General features: G+C 41.5%; 2 protein-coding genes across 3 annotated transcripts in view; both read right to left on the reverse strand.

The window, feature by feature from the left end:
• Window positions 1–11,099, reverse strand: part of GTF3C3 (general transcription factor IIIC subunit 3) — a 38,792-nt gene extending 27,693 nt beyond the window's left edge. For both annotated transcript variants that reach the window (XM_059393111.1, XM_059393112.1), the window contains exons 1-4: window positions 10,891–11,099; window positions 9,698–9,809; window positions 6,758–6,948; window positions 5,488–5,611 (exon numbers count right to left, since the gene is read on the reverse strand). In XM_059393111.1, coding sequence (XP_059249094.1) covers window positions 5,488–5,611; window positions 6,758–6,948; window positions 9,698–9,809; window positions 10,891–10,992 — 529 coding nt within the window. In that variant the 5' untranslated portion in view covers window positions 10,993–11,099. The remainder of the gene's footprint in view (window positions 1–5,487; window positions 5,612–6,757; window positions 6,949–9,697; window positions 9,810–10,890) is intronic.
• A 7,155-nt stretch (window positions 11,100–18,254) lies between these two features.
• Window positions 18,255–20,594, reverse strand: C3H2orf66 (chromosome 3 C2orf66 homolog). The gene is made up of 2 exons (XM_059392630.1): window positions 20,466–20,594; window positions 18,255–18,434 (listed from the first exon to the last, which is right to left on the reverse strand). The coding sequence occupies exons 1-2, from the start codon at window positions 20,583–20,585 to the stop codon at window positions 18,255–18,257; spliced, it is 300 nt and encodes a 99-aa protein (XP_059248613.1). The 5' UTR covers window positions 20,586–20,594.
• Between the last annotated feature and the right edge of the window lie 4,730 nt (window positions 20,595–25,324).

A 25,324-nucleotide genomic window follows, 5' to 3' on the forward strand; every position in this document is an offset into this window, starting at 1 on the left:
CCGTTATTGACCTCAGGGTTGTGAGTTCGAGCCCCACAGTGGGTGCAGATTTTATTTAACAATAAGATCTTTTTAAAAAGATTAGAGCAGAAATAAATTATATAGAAACTAAAAACAAAAACAATGGAACAGATAAATAGTTCAGAATAGAAGTTAGTTCTTTAAAAGGATCAATAAAATTGATAAACCTTTAGTAAGGTTCATCAAAAAAAAGAGGACGCAAATAAAGTCATAAATGAAAGAGGAGAAGTAACAACCAACACCACAGAAATACAAACAACTGTAACAGAATATTAGAAAACCTATATGCCAAAAAGCTGGACAACTTAGAGGAAATGGATAAATTCCTTGAAACATACAACCTACCAAAACTGAAGCAGGAAGAAACAGAAAATTTGAACAGACCAATTAGCAGCAATGAAATTAAAGCAGTAACCAAAAACTCCAAAAAAACAAAAGTCAAGGACCAGACAACCTCACAGGCAAATTCTATCAAATATTTAAAGAAGAGTTAACACCTATTCTTCTCAAACCATTCCAAAACAAAAAAGAGAAAAGAAAACCTCCAAATCCACTCTATGAGGTATCATCCTGATGCCAAAACCAGATAAAGACACCACACACACACAAAAACCCACAGCTCTATATCTCTCACAAATATAGATGCAAAAATCCTCAACAACATATTGGCAAACTGAATCCAACAACACATTAAAAAACATACACTAGGATCTAGTGGCATTTTCCCCAGGTTGCAAGGATGGTTCCCTATTTGCAAAACAATCAACAAGATGCGTCACATCGACAGGATAAAGGATGAAAAAAAGGGAAAAAAAGAAAATAAAAAAAGATAAAGAATGAAAACTACATGATCATTTCAACAAATGCAGAAAAAGCATTTGACAAAGTACAACATCAACTCCTGATTTTAAAAAAACCCACTGCAAAGTAGGTCTAGAGAGCACATACCTCAGCATAATAAAGGCCTTATAAGAAAAACCCACAGCCAACAGCATACTCAATGATGAAAAACTGAGAGCTTTTCCCTTAAGGTCAGAAACAAGATAACAATGTCCACTCTCATCACTTTTAGTAAATACAGTACTAGCAGTCCTAGCCACAGCAATCAGAAACATAATGAAATAAAATGCATTCCAAACTGGTAGGGAAGAAGTAAAACTCTCATTATCTGCAAATGACATGATACTATATATAGAAAACCCTAAAAACTCTACCAAAGAATTACTAGAATTGATAAGTGAGTTCAGTAAATTCACAGGATACAAAATCAATGTACAGCAATCTGTTGTATTTCTATACACTACTAATGAAGCAGCAGAAAGTGAAATTAAGAAAACCATACAAGGGGCACACGGCTGGCTTGGTTGGTAAAGCATGCAGCTCCAGATCTGACTCATGAGTTCAAGACCGATGCTGGGTGTACAGCTTACTAGAAAGAAAGAGAGAAAGAAAGAAAGAAAGAGAGAGAAAGAAAGAAAGAGAAAAGGGATGGATGGAAGGAAGGAAGGAAACAAAAGAATCCCATTTACAATTACACCAAAAACAATAAAATATTTAGGAATAAACTTAAAGAGGTGAAAGTGGTGAAAGGCCTGTATTGTGAAAACTATAAAACACTGATGAAAGAAATTCAAGATATTGCAAAGAAATGAAAAGATACTCCATGTTCATGGACTGGAAGAAATAATGTTGTTAAAATGTCTATGCTAGGATACAAAGTCAATGTACAGAAAGCAGTGGCTTTCTTATACACTAACAATGAAAATACAGAAAGGGAAATTAGAGAATCGATTCCATTTACTATAGCACAAAGAACCATAAGATACCTGGGAATAAACCTAACCAAAGAGGTAAAGGATCTGTACTCAAGGAACTACAGAACACTCATGAAAGAAACTAAAAAAGACACAAAAAGATGGAAGACCGTTCCATGCTCTTGGATCGGAAGAATAAACATTGTTAAAATGTCTACACTGCCTAGAGTAATCGATACTTTTAATGCCATTCTGATCAAAATTCCACCAGTATTTTTCAAAGAGCTGGAGCAAATAATCCAAAAATTTGTATGGAATCAGAAAAGACCCTGAATCACTAAGGAAATGTTGAAAAACAAAAATAAAACTGGGGGCATCACGTTACCTGATTTCAAGCTTTACTACAAAGCTGTGATCACCAAGACAGCATGGTACTGGCATAAAAACAGACACATAGACCAGTGGAACAGAGTAGAGAACCCAGATATGGACCCACAACTCCATGGTCAAATTATCTTTGACAAAGCAGGAAAAAATATACAGTGGAAAAAAGACAGTCTCTTCAATAAATGGTGCTGGGAAAATTAGACAGCTATATGTAGAAGAATGAAACTCGACCCTTCTCTTACACCATACACAAAGATAAACTCGAAATGGATAAAAGACCTCAACGTGAGACAGGAATCCATCAGAACCCTAGAGGGAGAATATAGGCAGTAACCTCTTCGATATCAGCCACAGCAACTTCTTTCAAGACGTCTCCAAAGGCAAAGGAAACAAAAGCGAAGATGAACTTTTGGGACTTCATCAATATCAAAAGCTTCTGCACAGCAAAAGAAACAGTCAACAAAACAAAGAGGCAACCCATGGAATGGGAAAAGATATTTGCAAATGACAGTACAGACAAAAGGCTGATATCCAGGATCTATAAAGAACTCCTCAAACTCAACACACACAAAACAGACAGTCATATCAAAAAATGGGCAGAAGATATGAACAGACACTTCTCCAATGAAGACATACAAATGGCTATCAGACACATGAAAAAATGTTCATCATCACTAGCCATCAGGGAGATTCAAATTAAAACCACATTGAGATACCACCTTACACCAGTTAGAATAGCCAAAATTAACAAGACAGGAAACAACATGTGTTGGAGAAGATGTGGACAAAGGGGAACCCTCCCTACACTGTTGGTGGGAATGCAAGTTGGTGCAGCCACTTTGGAAAACAGTGTGGAGATTCCTCAAGAAATTAAAAATAGAGCTTCCCTATGACCCTGACATTGCACTCATGGGTATTTACCCCAGAGATACAGATGTCGTGAAAAGAAGGGCCATATGTACGCAAATGTTTATAGCAGCAATGGCCACAGTCGCCAAACTGTGGAAAGAACCAAGATGCCCTTCAACAAACAAATGGATAAAGAAGATGTGGCCCATATACACTATGGAGTATTAAGCCTCCATCAGAAAGGATGAATACCCAACTTTTGTAGCAACATGGATGGGACTGGAAGAGATTATGCTGAGTAAAATAAGTCAAGCAGAGAGAGTCAATTATCACATGGTTTCACTTTGTGGAGCATAACAAATAGCATGGAGGACAAGGGGAGATGGAGAGGAGAAGGGAGTTGAGGGAAATTGGAAGGGGAGGTGAACCATGAGAGACTATGGACTCTGAAAAACAATCTGAGGGGTTTGAAGGGGCGGGGGGTGGGAGGTTGGGGGAACCAGGTGGTAGGTATTAGAGAGGGCACGGATTGCATGGAGCACTGGGTGTGGTGCAAAAACAATGAATACTGTTATGCTGAAAAAAATAAATTAATTAAAATTTAAAATGAAAAAAAAAAAATGTCTATGCTACCTGGGCGCCTGGGTGGCTCAGTCAGTCAAGCGTCCATCTTTGGCTCAGGTCATGATCCCAGGGTCCCAGGACTGAGTTCTGCATTGGGCTCCCTGCTCAGAGGGGAGTCTGCCCACCCCCCTCCACGCACTCACTCACTCTCTCAAATAAATCTTTTAAAAAAATGTCTCTGACATCAGTTGTAACATTTTTCTAGATATGTCTCCTAAGGCAAGGAAAATAAAAGCACAAACTACTGGGACTTCATCAAAATAAAGTTTCTGCACTGCAAAGGAAGCAACAGAACTAAATGAAAGGCAACCTAGTGAACAGCAGAAGATATTTGCAAATGACATATCCAATAAAGGGTTAGTATCTGAAACATACAGAGAACTGCTACAACTCAATACCAAAAAAACAAATAATCCAACTTAAAAATGGGCAGAAGGCACAATAGACATTTCTCCAAAGAAGACTTCCAGATGGCCATAGACAACATAAAAAGATGCTCAACATCACTCATCATCAGGGAAATAGAAAGCAAAAAACTCAATGAGGTATCACCTCACACCTGTCAGAATGGCTAAAATCAGAAAGACAAGAAACAAGTGTTGGCAAGGTAGTGGAGAAAAAGAAACCCTAGTGTACTGCTGGTGGGAATGCAAACTGGTACAGCCACCTGGGAAGACAAGTATGGGGAAGACAGTTTAACATAAAAAAATTAAAAATAGAACTACCCTATGACTCAGTAATTGTACTACTGGGTATTTACCCAAAAAATACAGAAACATCCCAATGTTTACAGCAGCATTATTTTTACTACCCAAACTAAAGAAGCAACCCAAGTGTCCATTGCTAGGTGAATAGCAAGAAGACATAAGATAAATATATAATGGAATATTATTCAGCCATAAAAAAGAATGAAATCTTGCCATTTGCAACAACATGGATAGAGCAAGAGAGTATAGTGCTGAGCAAAGAAAGTCAGAGAAAGACAAACACCATATGATTTCATTCATATGTTGAATTTAAGAAACAAAACAAACAAAACAAAACATAAGCAAAGAAAGAAAAAAGAGAGACAAACCAAGAACAGACTCTTAATTGTAGAAAACAAACATGGTTGCCACAGGGGAAGTAGGTGGAGGGATGGGGGAAGCAGGGGACGGGGATTAAAGAGTACATTTACCATGACGAGAAAAATAAAATTAACAAAGGGTAAAAAGACTTCTAAACGGACCCTTATCCAGATAAAAGAAATGCCAAAATATTGAAAAGATAAATTAAGAGTTTACTGTATTACAACTACCTAAGTCACTACGTAGGGCATTATTTGGCAACACATCAGGAAACCAAAATAATAAAATTAAGTGATTAGTCAGAAAGTCACTTATGAAGATATCCTTCAATATGCCCAAGATATGCAGATTAAAGAAAGATGGTAAGTATAAATTGTATCTTTTACAAAAAGTAGATTAAAATAATCTAGCTCTGCCTAATCTGGAAAGTGAAAGGAAAAAAAAAAGAACACTTTTTAAGTGGTTTTAACGTGGGCTTGCCATATTTAAAAAAAGACTAATGCTACAGAAGTCTAAAACCCCAAAATGGAACATTAAAAAACAAACAAAAACAAAAAAGAAGCCTGGCAGAGTTCAATAAATATTAGTATTTCATTGGGTCATACTCGGGTTTTCATTTTCTTGGTAATGACGTCTACTCAATGTGAAAGTGGCATACTGCTGGTACAACCACCACCTCCAAGCTTCTGAATGTATTTTCCAAGCAGTACAGTGAAATGGTCCTCCATTTATTTTAAAAGTCACACTATTAAACTGCTCTTATCAATAATCCCCACAAAAACCACCTTGTCTTATGATTTCCATGCACATCAATATCGCCTCCTCACGTTCTCCTCGAGCAAAGCGAATGTTGGCTTCACCCATGAGACCCCTCAGAGCTCTGGGAAGTTTACTTCGAGGCCTTTTCTCCTGTATAAAAAATAAACAACATTTAGCTAAAATATAGTAATATTTTAGATTTCAATTCCAACCAAATTAATAAATGCAGAAGATAATGAAAATGAAATTTCCCTTTAAAACTTCTCAACTTTCTAAATTGGAAACTAAGGAATAAATGACAATACTGACTCATTAACATCAAAGTCTGCACTTTAAGAAGAAGTCTAAAATTAATCTCGGGAAATTAGTCTAAAATATTTTCCAAAAAGGAATAATTCAGAAAACTAAAACAAAAAACAAAAACAAACTTCCTACAGTAGAAAGATCAAAGCAGAGTAAAAATATATGAAAAAAGCAAAAACCAATGTGGTCAGGAATCACTACTAATTATAATAATAACAAATGTAAAACCTGATGCTGCAAAATGGATTTATGTGTCAGGAAGCTTCTTTTATTAATATAACCTACTGAAAATCCTCCTTCCTTCAAATTTATCTACTTAGAATAAACTTCGTTAAAAAAAATATCAAGTTATACTAGGGTACCTGGCTGGCTAAGTCAGTTAAGTATCTGACTCTTACTTTCGGCTCAGGTCATGTTCTCAGGGTTGGTCACGAGAGGGAGCCCTGTGGGGGCCTCTGTGCTCAGTCAGTGAGGAGTCCACTCAAGATCCTCTCCCTCCCCACTCCCCCACCCCTGCTCTTGAGCAAGCACACGCTCTAATAGATAAATCTTTAAAAACTATGAGGTGCCTGGGCGGCTCAGTGGGTTAAAGCCTCTGTCTTCAGCTCAGATCATGTTCTCGGGGGCCCTGGGATCAAGCCCCACATCAGGCTCTCTGCTTGGCGGGGAGTCTGCTTCCGCCCCCCACGCCCTGTGCCTGCCTCTCTGCCTACTTGTATCTCCATCTGTCAAATAAATAAATAAAATCTTTAAAAAAAAATATTTAAAAACTATATATCAAGATATAATATGGACCACAGTACACAGTACAAAATCTCTAAGATTTAAAAAAAAAATCTCTTAAGATTAAAAATAAGAAACCAGGAACAGTTGTCTCGTATTTCCTTCCTCACAGTTTGAATTCTTTCTAAATATATGTATGATTTAAAGATTCTTTTTCAATTATTATATCACATTTTCATTCCATTTATCAATACTAAAGGAAGCATTTACTTTCATCATCTTCTTGGTCTCACGATTGAGAACCATCTCCAGCACAAACACGTCCCCTGCAGTGGGTTGCTCAGGTGTTTCTTCTTCCTCCTCCTCCTCTTCTTCCTCTTCCTCCTCGTCATCCTCATTCTCTCCAAGCATGGACGCAAAGACCTTGTGAACTGACTTACTGACTCCATCTGACATTTCTCCTGAAGAAAGACACGTTAAGGATGTTGGATAAATGTGATAGTTAATGCTTAAGGGAAGACAAAATTATTTTTAAAAACCCATATTCTGAGCAACAAACAGCCATTCTCATAAAATCATAAAAATCATCTTAAGAATTCTGAACATCCAAAATAAATATACAAAGAAATGTATGTTATAACACTGCCAATCAATAAAAAATTTATTCCAGTAACAGAAAGGAAAAAAAAAATCACAGGATCATCTTGATAAGGAGAAGCATTTGATAAAATTATTAGATTTTTAATACTCATTCCTAATAAAAATTCTTAGTCAACTAGAAATGGAAGGGAATATCTTTAGTTTGATAATCAGTATCTACAAAAAACTTTCCACAAACACAGTTAATGGTGCCTTATTCAGTTACTAGAAATGAGACAAGGATGCCGTCACCACTCCTTTCATCATTTTGTTGGAGGTCCTGAATAACGTAAAATGAAGAGAAAAGGCAAAAGATGGGAAGGAAGAAATGAAACTGTCACTATTCACAAATGATGTGATTAGGACACAGAAGATCTAAAAGAATGTACGTACAAACTGCCAGAACACAGGAGTGAAGCCAGGTTCTTGGATTCGAGGTCAATATACAAAAATTAACTGTAGTTTCTCTATCAGCAATCATGAACTGAAAATGAAATTAAAAGAAGGCCCTATTGGGACGCCTGGGTGGCTCAGTTGGTTAAGCAGCTGCCTTCGGCTCAGGTCATGATCCCAGCGTCCTGGGATCGAGTCCCACATCGGGCTCCTTGCTCTGCAGGGAGCCTGCTTCTCCCTCTGACTCTGCCTTCCACTCTGTCTGCCTGTGCTCGCTCTCTCTCTCTCTCTCTGACAAATAAATAAATAAATAATCTTTATAAAAAAAAAAAGAAGGCCCTATTTGCATGGTGTGTAGGAAAGCTACTCAAGAGCAAGAATTTAACAGCGATATTCAGTAACGTACAGGAGAAAAAAAGACAATTAATTCTAGGGGCCATATATTCCAATTAGCAGACTTTGTCAAACTTGTTCAAAACTGACACCTCTTTTATTCTGAATATATGTTCACACTCACCAAGGGTCCTGATAGAGCTCTGGTGGGATGATTCCTTCCTGGGGGAATGGGGAGCTTTATATCTTGAAAGGACGGATGGGATTATCTGAGCTGAGGAAATCTAATACACGTATGCCTACTGCTCCTGATGAGCAAGAACTGACTCAATTCATCACTTTTTTTAGAGCGGGCCTCATGGCCACTGCTCAGGGGCAGCGTTAATCAACCACACACTGGTGCCTGCCACTACAGTTACACATCGAAGACCAGATGTTGGAAGAGCTATTCCTCCCCTAAGCAGATAAAGGGAAAGAACAACTTCAGTCCTCTTTCCCACCCCACTAGCCTGACAAGGTAAGAAACAGTAACCCCAAAGTGCTCTTCTTTTTGCCATTCTTCTCCACTTGGGTCAAAGGAGGCGGGAATAAAGCTTGTTTTCTATCTTTCCTAATAGTATGTATTCTCTGTGGAAAGAAGGTCATTTACAGAAAGAAAAAAGCCTCTACTTCTACTCCCTAGAACAAGAAAGTTCAATGTAGTTAGTTCTCCATCAGACACTACACACAAAGCTACATTATAACTGATACTTCAGTATCACACATCACTTGTCCAGGTAGATGGATACTATGAACTAGTATGGGTATTCTGATCACTAGGAAGGTGTATGAATCACTAGAAATTAAAGAATTTGCATACTAGTTCATCAGTTAGACTCTGATGGCTTTAATTAGTTTGGGACTAACCAAATCTAGTATCTGGCCATGCAGCGCTGAGGACTGGAATGAGGCAGCACACCAAGACAACTACACTGTGTGTGAGGACCCAGCTGGGCAGCCAAGAGGACTTCCACTGGATTTCTATCTCATCTCCTACAACTAAAGCAGTAGTTTGGAAGCCACTTTACACAGAAGTACAACAATCTGGGGGAGTATAGTCTGGAAGTAATTAGTAACTGAAAGAGCTAATATAAAAAACAATAACTCTAAAAAGGCTCCCAAATACTGACACCAATTTGAGACACTTTTGCACAAGGCACCTGTGTGGCTCAGCCGGTTAAGCAACTGACTCTTGATTTTGGCTCAGGTTAAGATTTCAGGGTCCTGGGTTGGGTGGCATGGAACTCTGTACTCAGTGGGGAATCTGCCTGAGGATTCTCTCTCTTTCCTTCTGTCCCTCCACCTGACTGACATGCCCCCAGGCTTCCTCTAAAATAAATATATCTTGGGACACCTGGGTGGCTCAGTGGGTTAAGCCTCTGCCTTTGGCTCTGGTCGTGATCTCAGGATCCTGGCATCGAGCCCCACATCTTGCTCTCTGCTCAGCAGGGAGCCTGCTTTCCCCACTCCTTTTTCTGCCTACCTCTCTGCCTGCCTCTCTGCCTACCTGTGATCCCAGCCAAATAAATAAATAAAATCTTAAAAATAAATAAATAAATAAATAAATAAATAAAATAAATCTTAAAAAAATAAACTTTTCTACAAAAATAACCCACAAAACTAACCATCACCATATTCAGTAACTCCACAAATCTTTATTGAGCACGTTATTACACAGCATGCACTATGCTACTGATAAACAAGGCCATCAACAACAAAATACCACTGCAACGAAAAAGCACTGTTTTTATTAAATTGTTAGGTACCCTCGATATTTAATGCAGGTGACAGATGATTTTAACACACCTTCATTGACATCTTTGTCCCGCGATTTGGTGGAGTCAATTCCTGACGATGATGGAACTTCAGAGTCATTTGGATTTTCTTCGGCTGGTAACTTTCCTTTTTCCTGAAGACTCTGTGATTGAAAAATTTAAAAAAAAATAATAATAATAATGCAGATTTAGTTCTCTCCAGTTGGGAATAGGGTTATTTCCCTCATTTTCTCTTTCTATGAAACTCGAGCTCTACAAACACACACAGTATGTGGAATTCACATTTGAATAGTCAAAGCATTTCAGAGTACCTCGATCTCATCCCCCATGACTGTCTACATCAGTCACATAAACAAAATAATGTTAAGAGACGCCTGGGTGGCTCAGAAGGTTGAGCGTCTGCCTTTGGCTCAGGTCATGATCCCAGGGTCCTGGGACTGAGTTCCGCCCCGGATCCTGGTTCCTGGTTCGGCAGTGAGCCAGCTTCCACCTCTGCCACTCCCCCACCTGCTTGGGCGCGCGCGCGCTCTCTCTGACAAATAAATAAATAAAAATCTTTTAAAAATAACTTAAAATACCTTGATGACTTCACGAATCTACCCACTGTATCCCAGCTTTTTAAATGAAAAGAGATGGGGTCACTATTAGCTGCATGAATTGGGAGAGAACCCAGCCGTCAATTCCAAAGGGTGCGATCATTTTGATCTCCCTTCGGATTTCCTCTAAGTGAGAAGATAAGGGAAGTTCAGATGTTCTAAAGTATGAAAAATTATGTGAGTGAAAATTTGGGTACCAGACCAGAAAACGCGTTTTACGGAAGATGACCTCACAGCCGTGCGAGACGCCTCAGAAACCGGGCGTCGGCTGAAGGTCCGCAGCCCCCAGAAGGCGGTGAGGTGCTCCCCCCAACACACCGGAAACACCTGGCGGCAAAGCTGGGGCTAGAGTCAGAATGTGAGGGGCTGAGGGAGGAGGGGCCGGGAACGGAGGAGAGACGAGTTACCACGGTTACCACAGACCAGGCTACCACAAAGACAAGACTTTGGCGGCGGAAATCTTTAAGGGAGCGCAGCACAAGGACGAGAGACGAGGATCAGGGTCTGGGTAAGAAGCGGCGGACGACCCGGCCGCCCCATCCAGGCGAACGAGGCACGGGCCCCCCCACATCGAGGTGTACCCCGGCGACACGACAGTGAGAAGAACCCTGGCCTGGCGGCGCCTCACTTTCTTCTCGCGGGTTTTCCGCTCTTCTCTCCGTCTCTCGAACTCCTCGAAGGAGATCTTCCCTTCCAGGTAGTCGATGAGCTCCGGGCTGAAACCCGACATGGCTCCGGGGTGCGGATACACAACACCAAACACCGGGCCAGAGAACCGGAAGAGCAGGACTTTCTCCCGCGCCGGGGCGCCGAGAGCGGTGACCCGGAGTTCTCCGGCGAAACGGGCCCGGCCGGCGCTGCAGCCGCTGCGCTCTGGTTCCGCGGAAGCATCTGGGCCGGCTTCCTTCCGGGCGGCGGGAGCGGGGGCTTCCGGGCGGAGCCCCGTGCCCGGGACCTTGGCTGCTGCGCGGGCTTAGGCCTCTTATTTAGGATGATTGGGGAGTTTTTAAAAAATAAAAAACAAATCAACAATAACAACAACAAACAAACAAACAAAAGGGAAAGGAAAGGAGAAAAAAAAGAGCTTAAAGAAATTTTCCTTAATCTAGATCGTTTCCCTTAATTCTTCACTAGGATTCCTACTTCTAATTCTGAATGCTTGTTCCTTACATTAATTTGAACTTTGCTGTAGCGATTATTTTCCTACTGTTACCATCTGCACTGCCACGTGCCTGTTTCACTTTCCTGTGTCTCCTGCCACAGAAGGCGAAAGTCCCCTCGGGCTCTGAGCTCTGGATCTCCGTCCTCCACCAGCGGCACCAGCGGCACCAGCGGCTCCGTCTTCCTGGATCCTCAAACCCTCCCCTCCCTCGGGGGTCCTTCCCGCCCAGTCCGTACGCAAGTTTATCAGGACTCCTTGTCCCACCGATCAGTCCGACCCAAGTTTTCTTCTTTTCAACAAACTTTTAGAAGGAATCAAACGCTTGCTGTCCTTCCCATCCGCTCTTGCTCGTTGACTCAGGACGGGCGCTGGTTTATGCAGACTATTAGACGCACGGCCCAAAGTAATCCTTAAAAAAGTAATCCTTGAGATGCTGCTATTCTCAAAGCCAAAGTCTTACGTCTAATAAGTAGCAGAGCCAGGATGCGATCCCGGGTCTATGTGACCCCAAATCCCCTGTGCGGAATTAATATGGCACATGGCCTTCCCTCCATGGAACTGTTCTTCACCTGCTGAACTCTCCTGTGATCTGTATTTTACCTTGTATCCTAACGATTCCTCTGCTACAGACACTGTCAGCATCTTGAGAACAGTACTACCCGATGCATCTTTGTGAACTCTAGTAATCTGTGCTCAAAACTCACTTACGAATTAAATTGGACGGAACTGAAAGTGTGTTGGAAATGGGCAAGAGCATTGAGGTATGGGGAATGCATCTTGACATAAGCCTAAGTTTAAAGACAAGTTACAAGGAGCCTGTCACTTACCCATTAGTACCTCTTTGTTACAATCTGGATGAGGATAAGAAACAGTAGGATGGCAGGATGAGAACCACGACCCCAAGATTTCCAGTTGAGAGAAAAATACTTCACAGCTAGATGTCACCCCCTTTCTCATGATGAAGAATCCTCAGGACTCTGCCTGGGTGTAAAATATGGAGGCTTGTAGGGTAGGTTGGATAAGTTTCTCAACAGAAATCATTTACGGGGAAATTCTCTCCTAAATTCCTTCAGGCAGTCAGGGAACTGCATCCAAGAGGAAGTCAAGGATCTGTTTCTAATTCTCCTGGGGGAAAAGAAGGGATTGGAGGGCAGGAAAGATGTTCACCTCATAAGAACTCTCTACTAAGACCCAGATGGCTTAGACCAACCTGTCTCATTGTTAGTTCCCTGGAACATGGAATAACAATTGTGAGTCTGTAGATTCACATTGGAGAGAATAGAGAACAGGGAGCAGGGGTGGAAAAATAGCTTTTATGCTGTTGACAAAGAGACAACAGATCCAAAATTGAATCACTGGTGCTAAACCCACATCACAAAACCAAGACTTAATACCTAACTTAGTTATAGTTTGAACCCTTCTCAGGAGTGAAATCTTAAGCCAGTCCATCTGTAATTACCTGGTCAGCACTAGCAAGGTGACCTCACTGCATGATAGACCTCTGCTATCCCTAAGGGGAGGTGATCTTGCCACAAACATTCCACTCGTTGCTGGTAACTTCCTTGCCTCACCTTCTTCTAGCTAAAAAAGTCTTTCACTGTGTACAGCTCTTTGGAGCTCCTGTTTTTTAGATGAGGTTCGATTCATGGCTCACTGAATAAGGCCAATAAGAATTTATTCTCAAGTTGAATTTGGTCTTAAACATGGAACAACTTGTGGACGTGAGAGTTACAACTCAGACTCTAGCAACACATCTTATAAAATTGTAATCTTTCCGTTTTTCTTTTCTCCATTTCCTGGTAAGTGATTTCTCCCCTGGTGAGTCAGAGGCATCTTCATTACCTTGAGATGAAGTGAAATTGTCCCAGAAGTAATGAAAATAGTCAGAAGAAACCTTTCAGACATTCTGACTGCTTTGGGGAATCAAATGAAATGTCTGTAGAAAGAACATGGAATTTGTGCCAGGACAATAGAATTAAGAGTATACAGGGAGAAGGTGACTGCATCCTTTCTCCTCGTCAAGGGGAGGAAACAGAATGGGGTGTGACCCTTTTGGAGAGACAATTTTTCCATGATTCTCTCACTATTCTGCAAAAGCTTGTGACAATGTTCGATCTGGGCTATATTGTCAAAGATGTCTGTAGAGTAATCAACCTTGAAAGACAGAGAAATTATCTTTCTCTGGGGCAGAGGACAGATTTGCTATGTTACCAGTACCGTAAATATAATGTTTCTCTTGGGGCAAAGTTTGGACATGTTACTAGTAGCCCCTTGTAAGAATGGGATTTTCAAAGTTTGGAGTTCCTCAGCTGTGGCACAAGTGCAATATACAAAAACATGCCTCTGTGTGGCTTCTGTGATACTTCGGGGATAAGGAGAGCCAACATGGATATAAAATCATGCTGTCTGCAGCGCCATGAGTAATAAAGTCTCTTGCTCAGCCCAAGAGGCTTACATGTCTGACAGCATCTGTGAAACTGTAGAAGGATAGTGTGTGACTTACACGTAGAGCAGAACTTCACGCCCTGGTTCTTGACTCCCCTAGATCTGGGATGAGGGACAGCTGGACATGTCCAGAGAATGGAGTACTCCTCAAAGAGGAACAGAGTCATGGTTGAGAGGCTGTCAGAGACCTATGTAAAGAATCACCATGAGCTCCTTGGGAACCTGGATCACGTGCAAAACATTAATTTTCGTTGGAGGAAACGTGACACTTCTGCTGTTTTCCTAGCAATGGCTCTCAGCTCAGAAGAAAATCACTTCTGCAGTGGACTTTTAGCAATGGGTGTAGGGAAGTTTGGGTTTTCAGAATAATAGGGCAGGTGTGGGGGAAATGACTGATATACAGTGTCTGAGGACCGGGTGTGCTAAACGGTCATACAAGTGGAGACTTGTCCTTCCCCAACAGCCAACAGTACCACCATCCAGAAACTCTGGTCAGGACGGAGTCAGGCCTTCCATCAACAGCTGCCTTACAACAGTGAGTTTTCCAGCAGAAGACTGTGTGCTCCTGCCCTGAGTCTGTGTATACAGCAGGCAGAGCAGGCAGAGGGAGAAGCAGGCTCCCTGTGGAGCAAGGAGGCCGATGCGGGACTCGATCCCAGGACACTAGAGTCATGACCTGAGCTGAAGGCAGCCGCTTAACTGATGGAGCCATTCAGGCATCCTTCAAGACAAATCTATTGCTATGTGCACGGCACTGTGCCAGGTCCTAGAGAAATAAAAATGGCTTGGGTATGATCTCTGCTCACAAAGGCATCACAACAGTCCAGGGAAAACAGGCACATATACGGCTACTTAAAACAGAACAAATTAGGGGCGCCTGGGTGGCCCAGTCGATTAAGAGTCTGCCTTTACCTCAGGTCATATCCTGGGGTCTTGGGATCATGCCCTGCACTGGGCTCCTGGTCAGAGGGAGTTAACTTTTCCCTCTCCTTCTGGTTTGCCCTCCTCCTGGTGTGCACTCTTTCTCTCTCTCTCTCTCCCTCAATGAAGAAATAAAATCTTAAAAACAGGACAAATTAAACCAGATGCAGAAATCTATTTTTGCATAAATATTTTATTATTGATATTGAGTATCAATGAGCCACGAAAAAGCTCCAGAAGACTGTTGTGGAATATACAGACTAATGTTACTAGGACGCCAATGTTTGCCATGTAGTACAATGCTCTTTTTGTAGGAATCACAGAGAAAATGATGCAGCTCTACATAATCATACAAGAAAAGTAGCTATCCCAAATGAAAGTATGAGAAGCAGAGTGATTCAGCCTGCATGGGTAGGGAGAGAAGATTGGTTGTAAAGGAAGGGGATTCCACCCATTTCTACTCTCCCTTCTTAAGGATGTGTGTGGAGAAAAACTAGAGCCGGAGTGTGGCTAGGATATTCGTGTAGCACAGTGTCCCGCTCTGAATATGGTGGTGGGTAGTATCTCCTGGAGACCCTAGCAACTCTTAGAATCCCAAGTGTTTTTCCTCTCCATTTCCGCTGACCTGTGGATATTTATCACTTCTTCTTCCTTGGTATCAAACTGGGAGGTCTCTCAATAACGTAGGCTGAAAGTGGGGATGCATCTTCTTTTCAGGAAAAAGACAGATTTTAAGCCCAAATCTCCATTATGCTGAAAGTGGGAATGCATCTTCTTTTCAGGAAAAAGATTTTAAGTCCAAATCTCCATTACATAGAATGAACTATAGTAAAAATGAGCAGAGTCTCTTTCAGATAATTTATTGATAAAAGGTAATTTGCATACATGTTTTAAAGAGAAGCTTAAAAGAAATGTAATTTAGAAGATCCCCATCTCTTCTGCCTGCGGTGTTCTTCTAACTCTTACAAATAAGAGCTCTACATCGGAGTTTGTAGTTCACAGAACAGAAAAAAAGACTCCAAAAATATGCACATAAGTCACATATGTCCCAAAGGTCAATCTACTTATATGTAAATCTGGAAATGTAGAATAAAATCACTATTAATTGACAAATGAGTGGAGGGGGGAAACGGTTTAGCCATGACCATGATTGAATTTTTCTAATGAGAAGCTTCATCTGTAGTTTTTAAATTGCCAGACACCTGAAAGAACAAGAAACTGTTATCACGAAATAGAAAGTGAAGATTATGCAAGCAATACAATGACCCTCTTGCTTTTCTTTCTTTTCCTTTTTCTTTCTTTCTCTTTTTTAAAGATTTATTTATTTGAGAGAGAGAGAGACAGAGTGCAGTGGGAGGGTCAGAGGGAGACATAAAGAGACTCTTTGCTGAGTACAGAGCCCAGCCTGGGGCTTGATCCCATGCCCCTGAGATCTGAGCCAAAGCCAAGAGTCAACTGCTCAACCTACAGAGCCAGCCAGGCGCCCCTGTATTTCTTTCCTAATTGGAGATGTTAGGACGGGAGCACATGTAATTATGAACTATTCTCCAAATAGAAGCTTAGCTTCTCTCGCAAAATTCAACAATTCCTATTACATTACGATGCTACCAACTGGGTGCTTTCTCTGTTTCCTGCCCTTAAACATTACCCCATTCTGTGCTCACATGATGTTATTTATTTGATACTTTCTCTGACACTTTCTTTGAGTTAGAGATCAGTTTCTGCAATTTATAAATGAAGAAACCAAGGCTTCCAACCAACTCGTACGCAATTCTGTCTCATGCTGAAGCAGGCACTGCGGTATTAACAACTGTTCTGTTTTAGTGTCTAATAGCCTAGGGCCTCAGTGGAGATAATAACCAAGGGAACCCTTCATTAACATCCTCCTGTTTATTCTGATTAATTTCTCATTGTGGGAGCTGTCGAGTGCATATGCCACATGATAAATTGAATTTTGCTGTTAGAATAGCAATCATTATTTTAAAAAAGCATCACATTTAAAAAGGAAATAATAATCAAAACCCTTTCACATGCACAATAAAGTACAACATGGTATGCTTCCCCACAATTTCATCTCTACCTTGTGGAAGAATGGGAGTAGATTTTATTTATTTTTTAATTTTTTAAAGATTTATTTATTTATTTATTCAAGAAAGAGAGCAAGAGAGCACAAGCAGGGGGAGCAGCAGAGGGAGGGGGAGAGAAGTTGAGCAAGGAGCCTGATGCGGGGCTCGAACCCAGGACCTTGGGATCATGACCTGAGCTGAAGGCAGAGGCTTAACTGACTGAGCCACCCAGGAGCCCCTGGGAGTAGATTTTAATTATGATTTAATTCCCTTTTTTATTCAGTCAAACGAAAAGCTAATAGACTCAAATCACAATGTATTTACTTAGAATGCACCATACCTGGGTTTTTGTAAATGGTAAATATTTATTTGATAGGAATGCTAAGGTAATATGAACATCAAAACTCAAATCTTAACCATAAATAAATTTCTGGGTTTTTTTTCTATGAGGAAAATGCCATCTTTACTAGTATTTTACTCCCCCAACCCTGGGTGAGGAAGTACAATTTCAAATACATGTTTATTACTTTTTTCTAAGAAGAACCATTTTTTTAAACTTTTCTATTAAATCCAACTGCATTGTTTGACATTTTACTTTATATGTGATTTCCCACATAACTTAGCTATATGATCTGGTTTGAGAAAAGGTTAGGTAAAAGTGTATAGTATTCCACTATATTTAGAGTGATAATTCAAGGGAAGCCTGTCTGGCTCATTTGGTAGAGCAGGTAACTCTTAACATCAGGGATGTGAGTTCAAGTCCTATGTCAAGCATAGAGATTCCTTTAAAGAAAAAAAAGTGATAATTCTTTCAATATAGCTCTTCCCAGAAAACTGTGCTTAAAAAATCATAAGCTGTCATTTCTTTCTTTTTTAAAAAATTTTTTTGTATTTTTTTACATTTTTAAAAAGATTTTATTTATTTGACAGACAGAGATGACAAGTAGGCAGAGAGGCAGGCAGAGAGAGAGGGGGAAGTAGGCTCCCTGCCAAGCACAGAGCCCAGTGCGGGGCTTGATCCCAGGACCCTAGGATTATGACCCAAGTCGAAGGCAGAAGCTCAGGCCCCTGAGCCACCCAGGCGCCCCTCTTTTTCTTAAGTCCCAACATGAGGCTTAAACTCATGACCCTGAGATCAAGACCTGAGCTGAGATCAAGAGACATCTAACCAAGTCACCCAGGCACCTGAACTATTACTCATTTTTAAAACTAGACCACGAAATACATGAACCAAATCCAAATATTAATAATGATGATTATCATCAGAACTGAGAACATATTTCTTTGAGAAAATAAAAATCATTTTCTAAATAAATACTTTCCTCTTTTTGACTGAGTTGTATAATTGGACAGATTCTAGGGATAAAGGGGTAACTTACTTGTGTTCAGTGGAAACACTCAGCCTTTGACATAATTAGGAAAGGAGTTTTTCTGCTCTTCATAATCTGCAAATGCAGAAGCAAGAAGTTCTGATTGGAAAGAGAGAGGTCTAGGATTCCCATTCATGGAGAAAGTGTTTGGAAACCTCCCAAGATCAAGACCTCTTCCCTTAAAATATGCCTGAAGGGTTCTGAAAAACTGAAGAGAGAAAGAAAGTGTTCAGTGCCATATGTAAACGAAACATCAAAAATACTCAGAGACAGATATTTTTCCCCTCTGTGAATGGACTTGAGGGCTCATCTAGGAGACAGGAGGTGGAAACCCGGAAATAGAAATAGACTTTGGCTACTTCTCCTCTTTCCCCTCTGATGTGGAAATCAAAGGCAGAAGAAAAATGATTAAATGTCCTTACTACTTACAGCCTGTTGACAAGCCCTTGAAAGAGGCAGAGGGACATTCCTCTAGGGACTCAACTGCCTCGATGTTGATATTCTGCTAAGGGCAAAAGGCAATCTTAGCCCAACACCCATAATTCTGTAAGTTTACTTTAACATATGGGAATTCCTTTGGAAACTTCCTTTATCTCTACCCCCCAGGATACCTCTTGGCAATCATCCCCCAGGTATATGACCCACCCATACACATCTGAAGGGTCTCATGACTCAGGTTGTATTGGACAGTAATAAATGACCTTTTCCCAATAATAGCTAGCCCTCTCAAGATCCTGGAAACCCTGCTTACAAAGTTTCTTAGAGACTGATGCTGTCCCTACCCCCTCCACCTTGAAAGTATATAATGGGCCACTCCTCATGACCCCCATGCAGCTCTTTCTGCCCACGGGTCCTGTCCCCCTGCTTTAACAAAATCACCTTTTTGCACCAAAAACATATCAAGAATTCTTGGCTGTCGGCTTCAAACCCTGACATTCTTTCCTACATCACCCTCCACTGTCCTTTACCTGCCTTCTTTCTGATATTTCAACGCTAAACAAGATAATTCAACATTCTTGGTATAGATTGAAAGAGGAATATCATTTTTTTTTAACACCATCATAGTTAGAGGGTTTATTGTAAACCACCTCTGAAACACTTAAGTCAGGGATTAAACCAAATTTCACAGTGATCAGCGCTCCATGCCTCCTCTCTGACTAAAGGTGAGATCCCAGGCATTGTTTTCTATGCTAGAACTGTAAGACGTGAACTGTAAGATGTGCATTTTCCAGCTTTCCTTTAGGAAATGCATACATAGACGGTTGCAACGGGCTACTTGGTTGTTTTAACCTTACACTGTCATATTTCACATCCATTTCCTTATGGAAACTGTATTTTGAAATAGTAAGGTTAGCATGTTTATTGTATTTGGCATTTTTTTTTAAGATTTTATTTATTTATTTGACAGAGAGAGAGAGATCACAAGTAGGCAGAGCAGCAGACAGGAGAGGGGGAAGCAGGCTCCCTGCTGAGCAGAGAGCCCGACAGGGGGCTCCATCCCAGGACTCTGAGATCCTGACCAGAGCCGAAGGCAGAGGCTTTAACCCACTGAGCCATCCAGGTGCCCATATTTGGCATATTTTTAAAAGAGAATTTTTGCTAGTGTTTGTAATTCATTTTCCTAGATAACTTTTATTGAAAATAATTTGGGGAAGGGGGGTTCCTGGCTGGCTCAGTTAGTGGAAAGTGCAACTCTTGGTCTTGGGGTTGTGGGTTCAAGCCCCACAGTGGATGTAGAGATTACCTAAAAATAAATCTTCAAAAAAAAGAAAGAAAATAATGCCTGGTAAATCGATAAGAATGCAGATCAATTTTCAGTTTTTCCAGTTGAGCTTTGCATGTGTTGGTCATGTGAGACTCTGTTTTATCATCAGTTCAATCTGAACTGTGCAAAAATCAGTTCTCTGCTATGTTCTTGATTTTGTATACCTATGAGAAATCCAGGCTATAAGGTCAATGCGTATGTGAGATCATTTACAAATGTAATGTGCTGTATGAGTATAAAATCATCTCTAAATATAAATTTGTTTCTCCTTACAGAGACAGATGTAAATTGGCCAAAGGAACAATAGGGTACCAGCCACTAGGCTAGCAAAGCCCTTGACCAGTCCTGTTAAGGACTCGTCTTGGCACGTGGCAGCCCCCTCTCCACTGCGCCCCAGCAGACTGCAGCACCCATACGTCCAAAGACCTGCCAGTTTCACCCTGTAGCCCAGCAGGTCCCCGTGCATGCTCTTACCAGATCTCGGTTTCTGGGGTTGTTGAGTGACTTCCATTTCTCTCTGTTTCTCAACGTGGCTCCATGCACAAGCCCAAGTAGCACCAGGGCAACGCACAGCAGCAGGAAGGCTTTGGGCATGATGGAATGCAGCTGAGAAGAAGGAAGGACCAGGGAGATGGCAGTGGTTAGAGAGAGAAGACAGAAAGAGAAAGAAACGGAAAAGGAGGAGGAGGGAGAAGAAGGTAAAAGAAGGGAGGGGAGGAGAGAGGGAGGCAAAAGTGGAGAAGAGAAAGAGAAACTATTTTTGAAGAGAGACAAGAAGGAAGAAATAGTATATTTGCTTCCCTGAATTTTGCATCCCTCTTTTTTTTCTGTGTTGATTTGCAGATGAAGAGCCCCCCCAATTCAATTGATTACCTCAAAGGCGTCCATGATGATGAGAATATTATACAGTGATAAGCAAAGCAGTTATGATACAACCTAGAAAGTCCGAGTATGCCTTTTCATCTTTGGAAAAAAAAAATGCACTTTTTTGTCTCCAGAGAAAGCGCAATTCTTAAAAAGCAAAAAGAAAAAACCTTGAATTACTGAAGTGTTAAGATAGTAGTCTTGAACAATGAAGAAGGAGGAGGAGGAAGAGAAGAAAGAAAAGAAAAAATATACCCTAAACCGAGAAAAAACTGTACACACAAGTCTGGGACAGACCGTAGCACACGGGCATAACCACAGCTTGTTTCCCACCCCAGCGCGTGAAATGGAAATGAAACGCGCAGGAAAGGCTGAAGAAACTTACCCGGAGTTGGGTTTTGGCTGGCCCTGGTTGGCTACCCTGTTTACAATCTGCAGAGCCATTCACGGCTACTTATAGCCAGCGGACCAGCTGCACGTGGGAGTCAGTGACGTGAGCAGGAGCAATCGGAAACTAATGATTCCATTCTCATGCCTGGCACCAAAGACCCTTGAGATTCACGTCTTCAAGCTTCTTCAGGGGTGACAGTGAACTTATATGTCTTATAAATACAGTGGCCACTCCTCTAACCTCTGAACATTTTATGTGTTTTTTTATGAAACACACAAGGCACTTCTACACAGCAAAGTGGCTTTTTACTTTTTCACTCTTAAGGGAAGGGTATACACGGCAGCTGGCAATATGATGATGATTACCCACCTAATAGAAGGCTCCTTTGGAGATACCAGCTTTTTAAATTAACATCATTTTTGAACAGGAAATTCTATTGCAAGAGATAAAATTGTTCTTTGTGACCTACACCTTATAGTTCTTCTGAGAATCTCAAAAAGCATTACAGGTTTTAAATAGCAGCATGGTTTATCATAAAAAAAAAAAAAAACCCTTCAAAGTACAGCAAAACGAGAGCATGTGTTTCTTGGAAAAAAAGAACAGTTGCAAACCCATTCTTGCTGTATAAATGCCATCCAAAGTAAATGGTAGGGTAGAGAAATGGGATTTGAGTTATGAAGTTGCTTTGGTTGCAATAATTCAGAACAACCCAGGACAAGGTCTTTGTGACAAGGCTAGTAATCTGGACTAGAAATTAGAATACCCGGCTGTGGTCTGTCTTGCGTATTGACCCTGGCAAGTCACAATGACCCACATTTGTTCATTCCTTTCTTCATTCAGGCAGCAAACTTTTAGAAAATATTTATTTATTTACTTGAGAGAGAAAGAGTGTGAAGTTTGGGTGGGGGGAGAGGCAGAGGGAGAGGGAATCTCATGGAGACTCCCTGCTGGGCTGAGCACAGAGCCCAATGCGGGGCTTGATCTCAAGACCCTGAGATCATGCATGACCTGAGCTGAAATCAAGAGTCAAACGCTTCATTGAATGAACCACTCAGACTCCCCCAGGGAACAAAATTTTACTGAGAGCCCACTATGGGCCAGGCACTGCTTTGAGGATAAAATGTTAGGAATAATAGGTCCTGCCTTCATGAAATTAATATATTAGTGGGCAAGACAGAGATAAATCAAATCATTATACAACAAAATGTATAAATACAAATGATGAGAATATCCATGAAGAGAAATTGGGTGCTGTGAGAGGTAGAAGAGGGGGCTTTGATTCCGTCTCAAGAGTCAGGAAAGGCTTCTGTGAAGAAGTGACCTTACATCTTGCTAGGTGAGGAGGGGTTACCGAGGCAACGTAGGGAGACAGAGGGCGAGAGTTTCAAACAAGGTGAACAGCTGCGCTAGACTCTGTGGCCGAAAGCAGTATGGCACACCGGAGCCACGGAAGATGGATTATTGTGCCGGGAAGAGCAGGGGAGTCTGCTCTGAGACGTGGGGCCGCCGAGGTCGTCAGATTATGATCTGTCTGCTGCGAGCAATGCTGACTGAAGGGTTGTCGTATCCAAGCAGCGTGATCAGACTTGCAGTTTTAAAATACTGTTCTGGTTCCAGTAAGGAGGAGCGATTAACTAGGAAAGAGGGTTGTAGAAGACCAGTTAGGTGTCTACTGCAGTGACCCAGGCTGGGAGATGCTAAACGGGATGAGGACGGTAACACAGATGCAGAGCGTGGGAGGACCTGAGCGATATTTAGAAGGTCTGAATGCTGTGAAAGGCCAAGCTGGGCGGAAGAGAATTTCGAGAACAATCCCTGGGTGTCGGGATTAGGCCGCGGAGTGGACGACAGGGCCATCGGCTGAGATATCCAACACTGGCGTGGAGGGAAGAAGATCACGAGGTCCACTCTGGACGTGCGCTTGAAGGGCCTTTAAGATCTTCACGGGGTGGAGAGTACCTTGTTGGATACACAGTCCTGGAGCCCAGAGGGGAGATCTGGGGGGGGGGGGAATGTAAATATGGGAATCGTTAGCATGTAAATGGGTGAGATTGCCTCGGCAAAGGTTAGAAAATGAGAAGAAAATTCGGCCTAGGACTTGAGTTTTGAGACGTTTTTACTACGTCATCTCTCCTTAAAACTCCCAGAGTTTGAAGTTCAAGCACTTCACGATTCGAAATATGAAACTGTTAATGAGATTACAGCCGAGTCGTTATACTATAAACTCCTTAGACAGTGCTCAACCTTGTATTTCCTGTGCCGAGCACACCGAGCCCAACACGTAAATGATACATTCTCTAAAATGGGAAAGACGGAGTAAGCAAGGATAGATTCTCACAGCCATCTATCTGTGAATATTTTCTAACTTTATCCCCATGTACATAAAAAACACAGCTCATTTTCTCCCATTTAAGAGCTCCCCATTTATGAAATATTTATAGGCATACCTCAAAGATATTGTGGGTTAGGTTCCAGACCTCCCCAATTAAGTGAATACCACAAAAAAGAGAATCAAACGAATTGTTTGGTTTTCCAGTGCATATAAAAGTTATGGTTGCACTATACTACAGTATAGTAAGTGTGCAAGATCACTGTGTCTAAAAAAAAAAAGGTACATACCTTAATTTAAAAATGCTTTAAAAATGCTTTATTACTAAAAGAAAAAAAGAAAGCTAACCATCAGTGAGCCAACCTCTTTTTGCCGGTGGAAGGTCTTGCTTTGATGTTGGTGGCTGCTCACTGATCGGGGTGGTGGTTGCTGAAGGTTGGGGTGGCCCTGGCAGTTTCTTAAGAGAAGAGAAGAGAAGTTTATCACATCGATTGACTCTTCCTTTCCGGAATGATTTCTCTCTAGCATGCAATGCCATTTGATAACATTTTACCCACCTCTCAAGTTTTGCCATGAGGTTGCAGCAACTCAGTCCCATCTTCAGGCTCCAATTCTAACTCCGGTTCTCATGCTATGTCCACCACATCTGCAGTAATTTCCTCCATCGACATCTTGAACTCCTCAAAGTCATCTATGAGAGTTGGAATCAACTTCTTCTTCCGAACTCTGTGAATGTTGCCATTTTGACCTCGTCCCATGAATTACAAATCTTCTTTTTTTTAATTTATTTTTTAGTTTTTAAAAAAGATTTTATTTATTTATTTGTCAGAGAGAGAGAGAGGGGGAGAGAGCGAGCACAGGCAGACAGAATGGCAGGCAGAGGCAGAGGGAGAAGCAGGCTCCCTGCCGAGCAAGGAGCCCGATGTGGGACTCGATCCCAGGACGCTGGGATCATGACCTGAGCCGAAGGCAGCCGCTTAACCAACTGAGCCACCCAGGTGTCCCCATGAATTACAAATATTCTTATTGGGATCTAGAATGGTGAATCCTTTCCTGAAGGTTTTCCATTTATTTTGCCCAGATCCATCAGAGAAATCACTGTCTATGGCAGCTATAGCCTTATGAAATGTCTTTCCTTGACCCGTGGGCTACAGAATGGATGTCGTGTTTGCAGGCACGAAAACATTAATCTTACTGTACATCTCTATCAGGGCTCTTGGGAGATCAAGTGCATTGCCAATGAGCAGTAATATTTTCAAAAGAATATTATTTTCTGAGGAGTGGGTCTCAAGAGTGGGTCTTAGAGTATTCAGTAAGTCATGTTATAAACAGATGTGCTCCCATCAGGCTTTGTTGTTCCATTTTTAGAGCACAGGCCGAGTAGATTTAGCATAATTTTTAAAGGCTCTGGGATTTCCAGGATGGTCACTGAGCACTGCTTTCATTTACAGTCACCAGCTGCATTAGCCGCTAGTAAGAGAGTCAGCCTGTCCTTTGAAAGCAGGCATTGACTTCTAGTATCTAGTATGAAAGTCTGGATGGCATCTTCTCCCTGTGGAAGGCTGTTTTGTCTACATGGAAAATCCGTCGCTTAGTGTGGCCACCTTGATCAGTTATCTGAGCTGCATCTTCTGGACAATCTGTGGTTTGTACATTAACGCTTGCAGCTGCACCTTTGCAGTTTGATGTACTAGAGGTGGCTTCTTCCCTCAAACATCACGAAGTCACCTCTGCAAGCTTCCGACTTCT

This window comes from Mustela nigripes, chromosome 3, assembly GCF_022355385.1.
Source record: "Mustela nigripes isolate SB6536 chromosome 3, MUSNIG.SB6536, whole genome shotgun sequence".
In the NCBI taxonomy this organism is placed as follows: Eukaryota; Metazoa; Chordata; class Mammalia; order Carnivora; family Mustelidae; genus Mustela; species Mustela nigripes.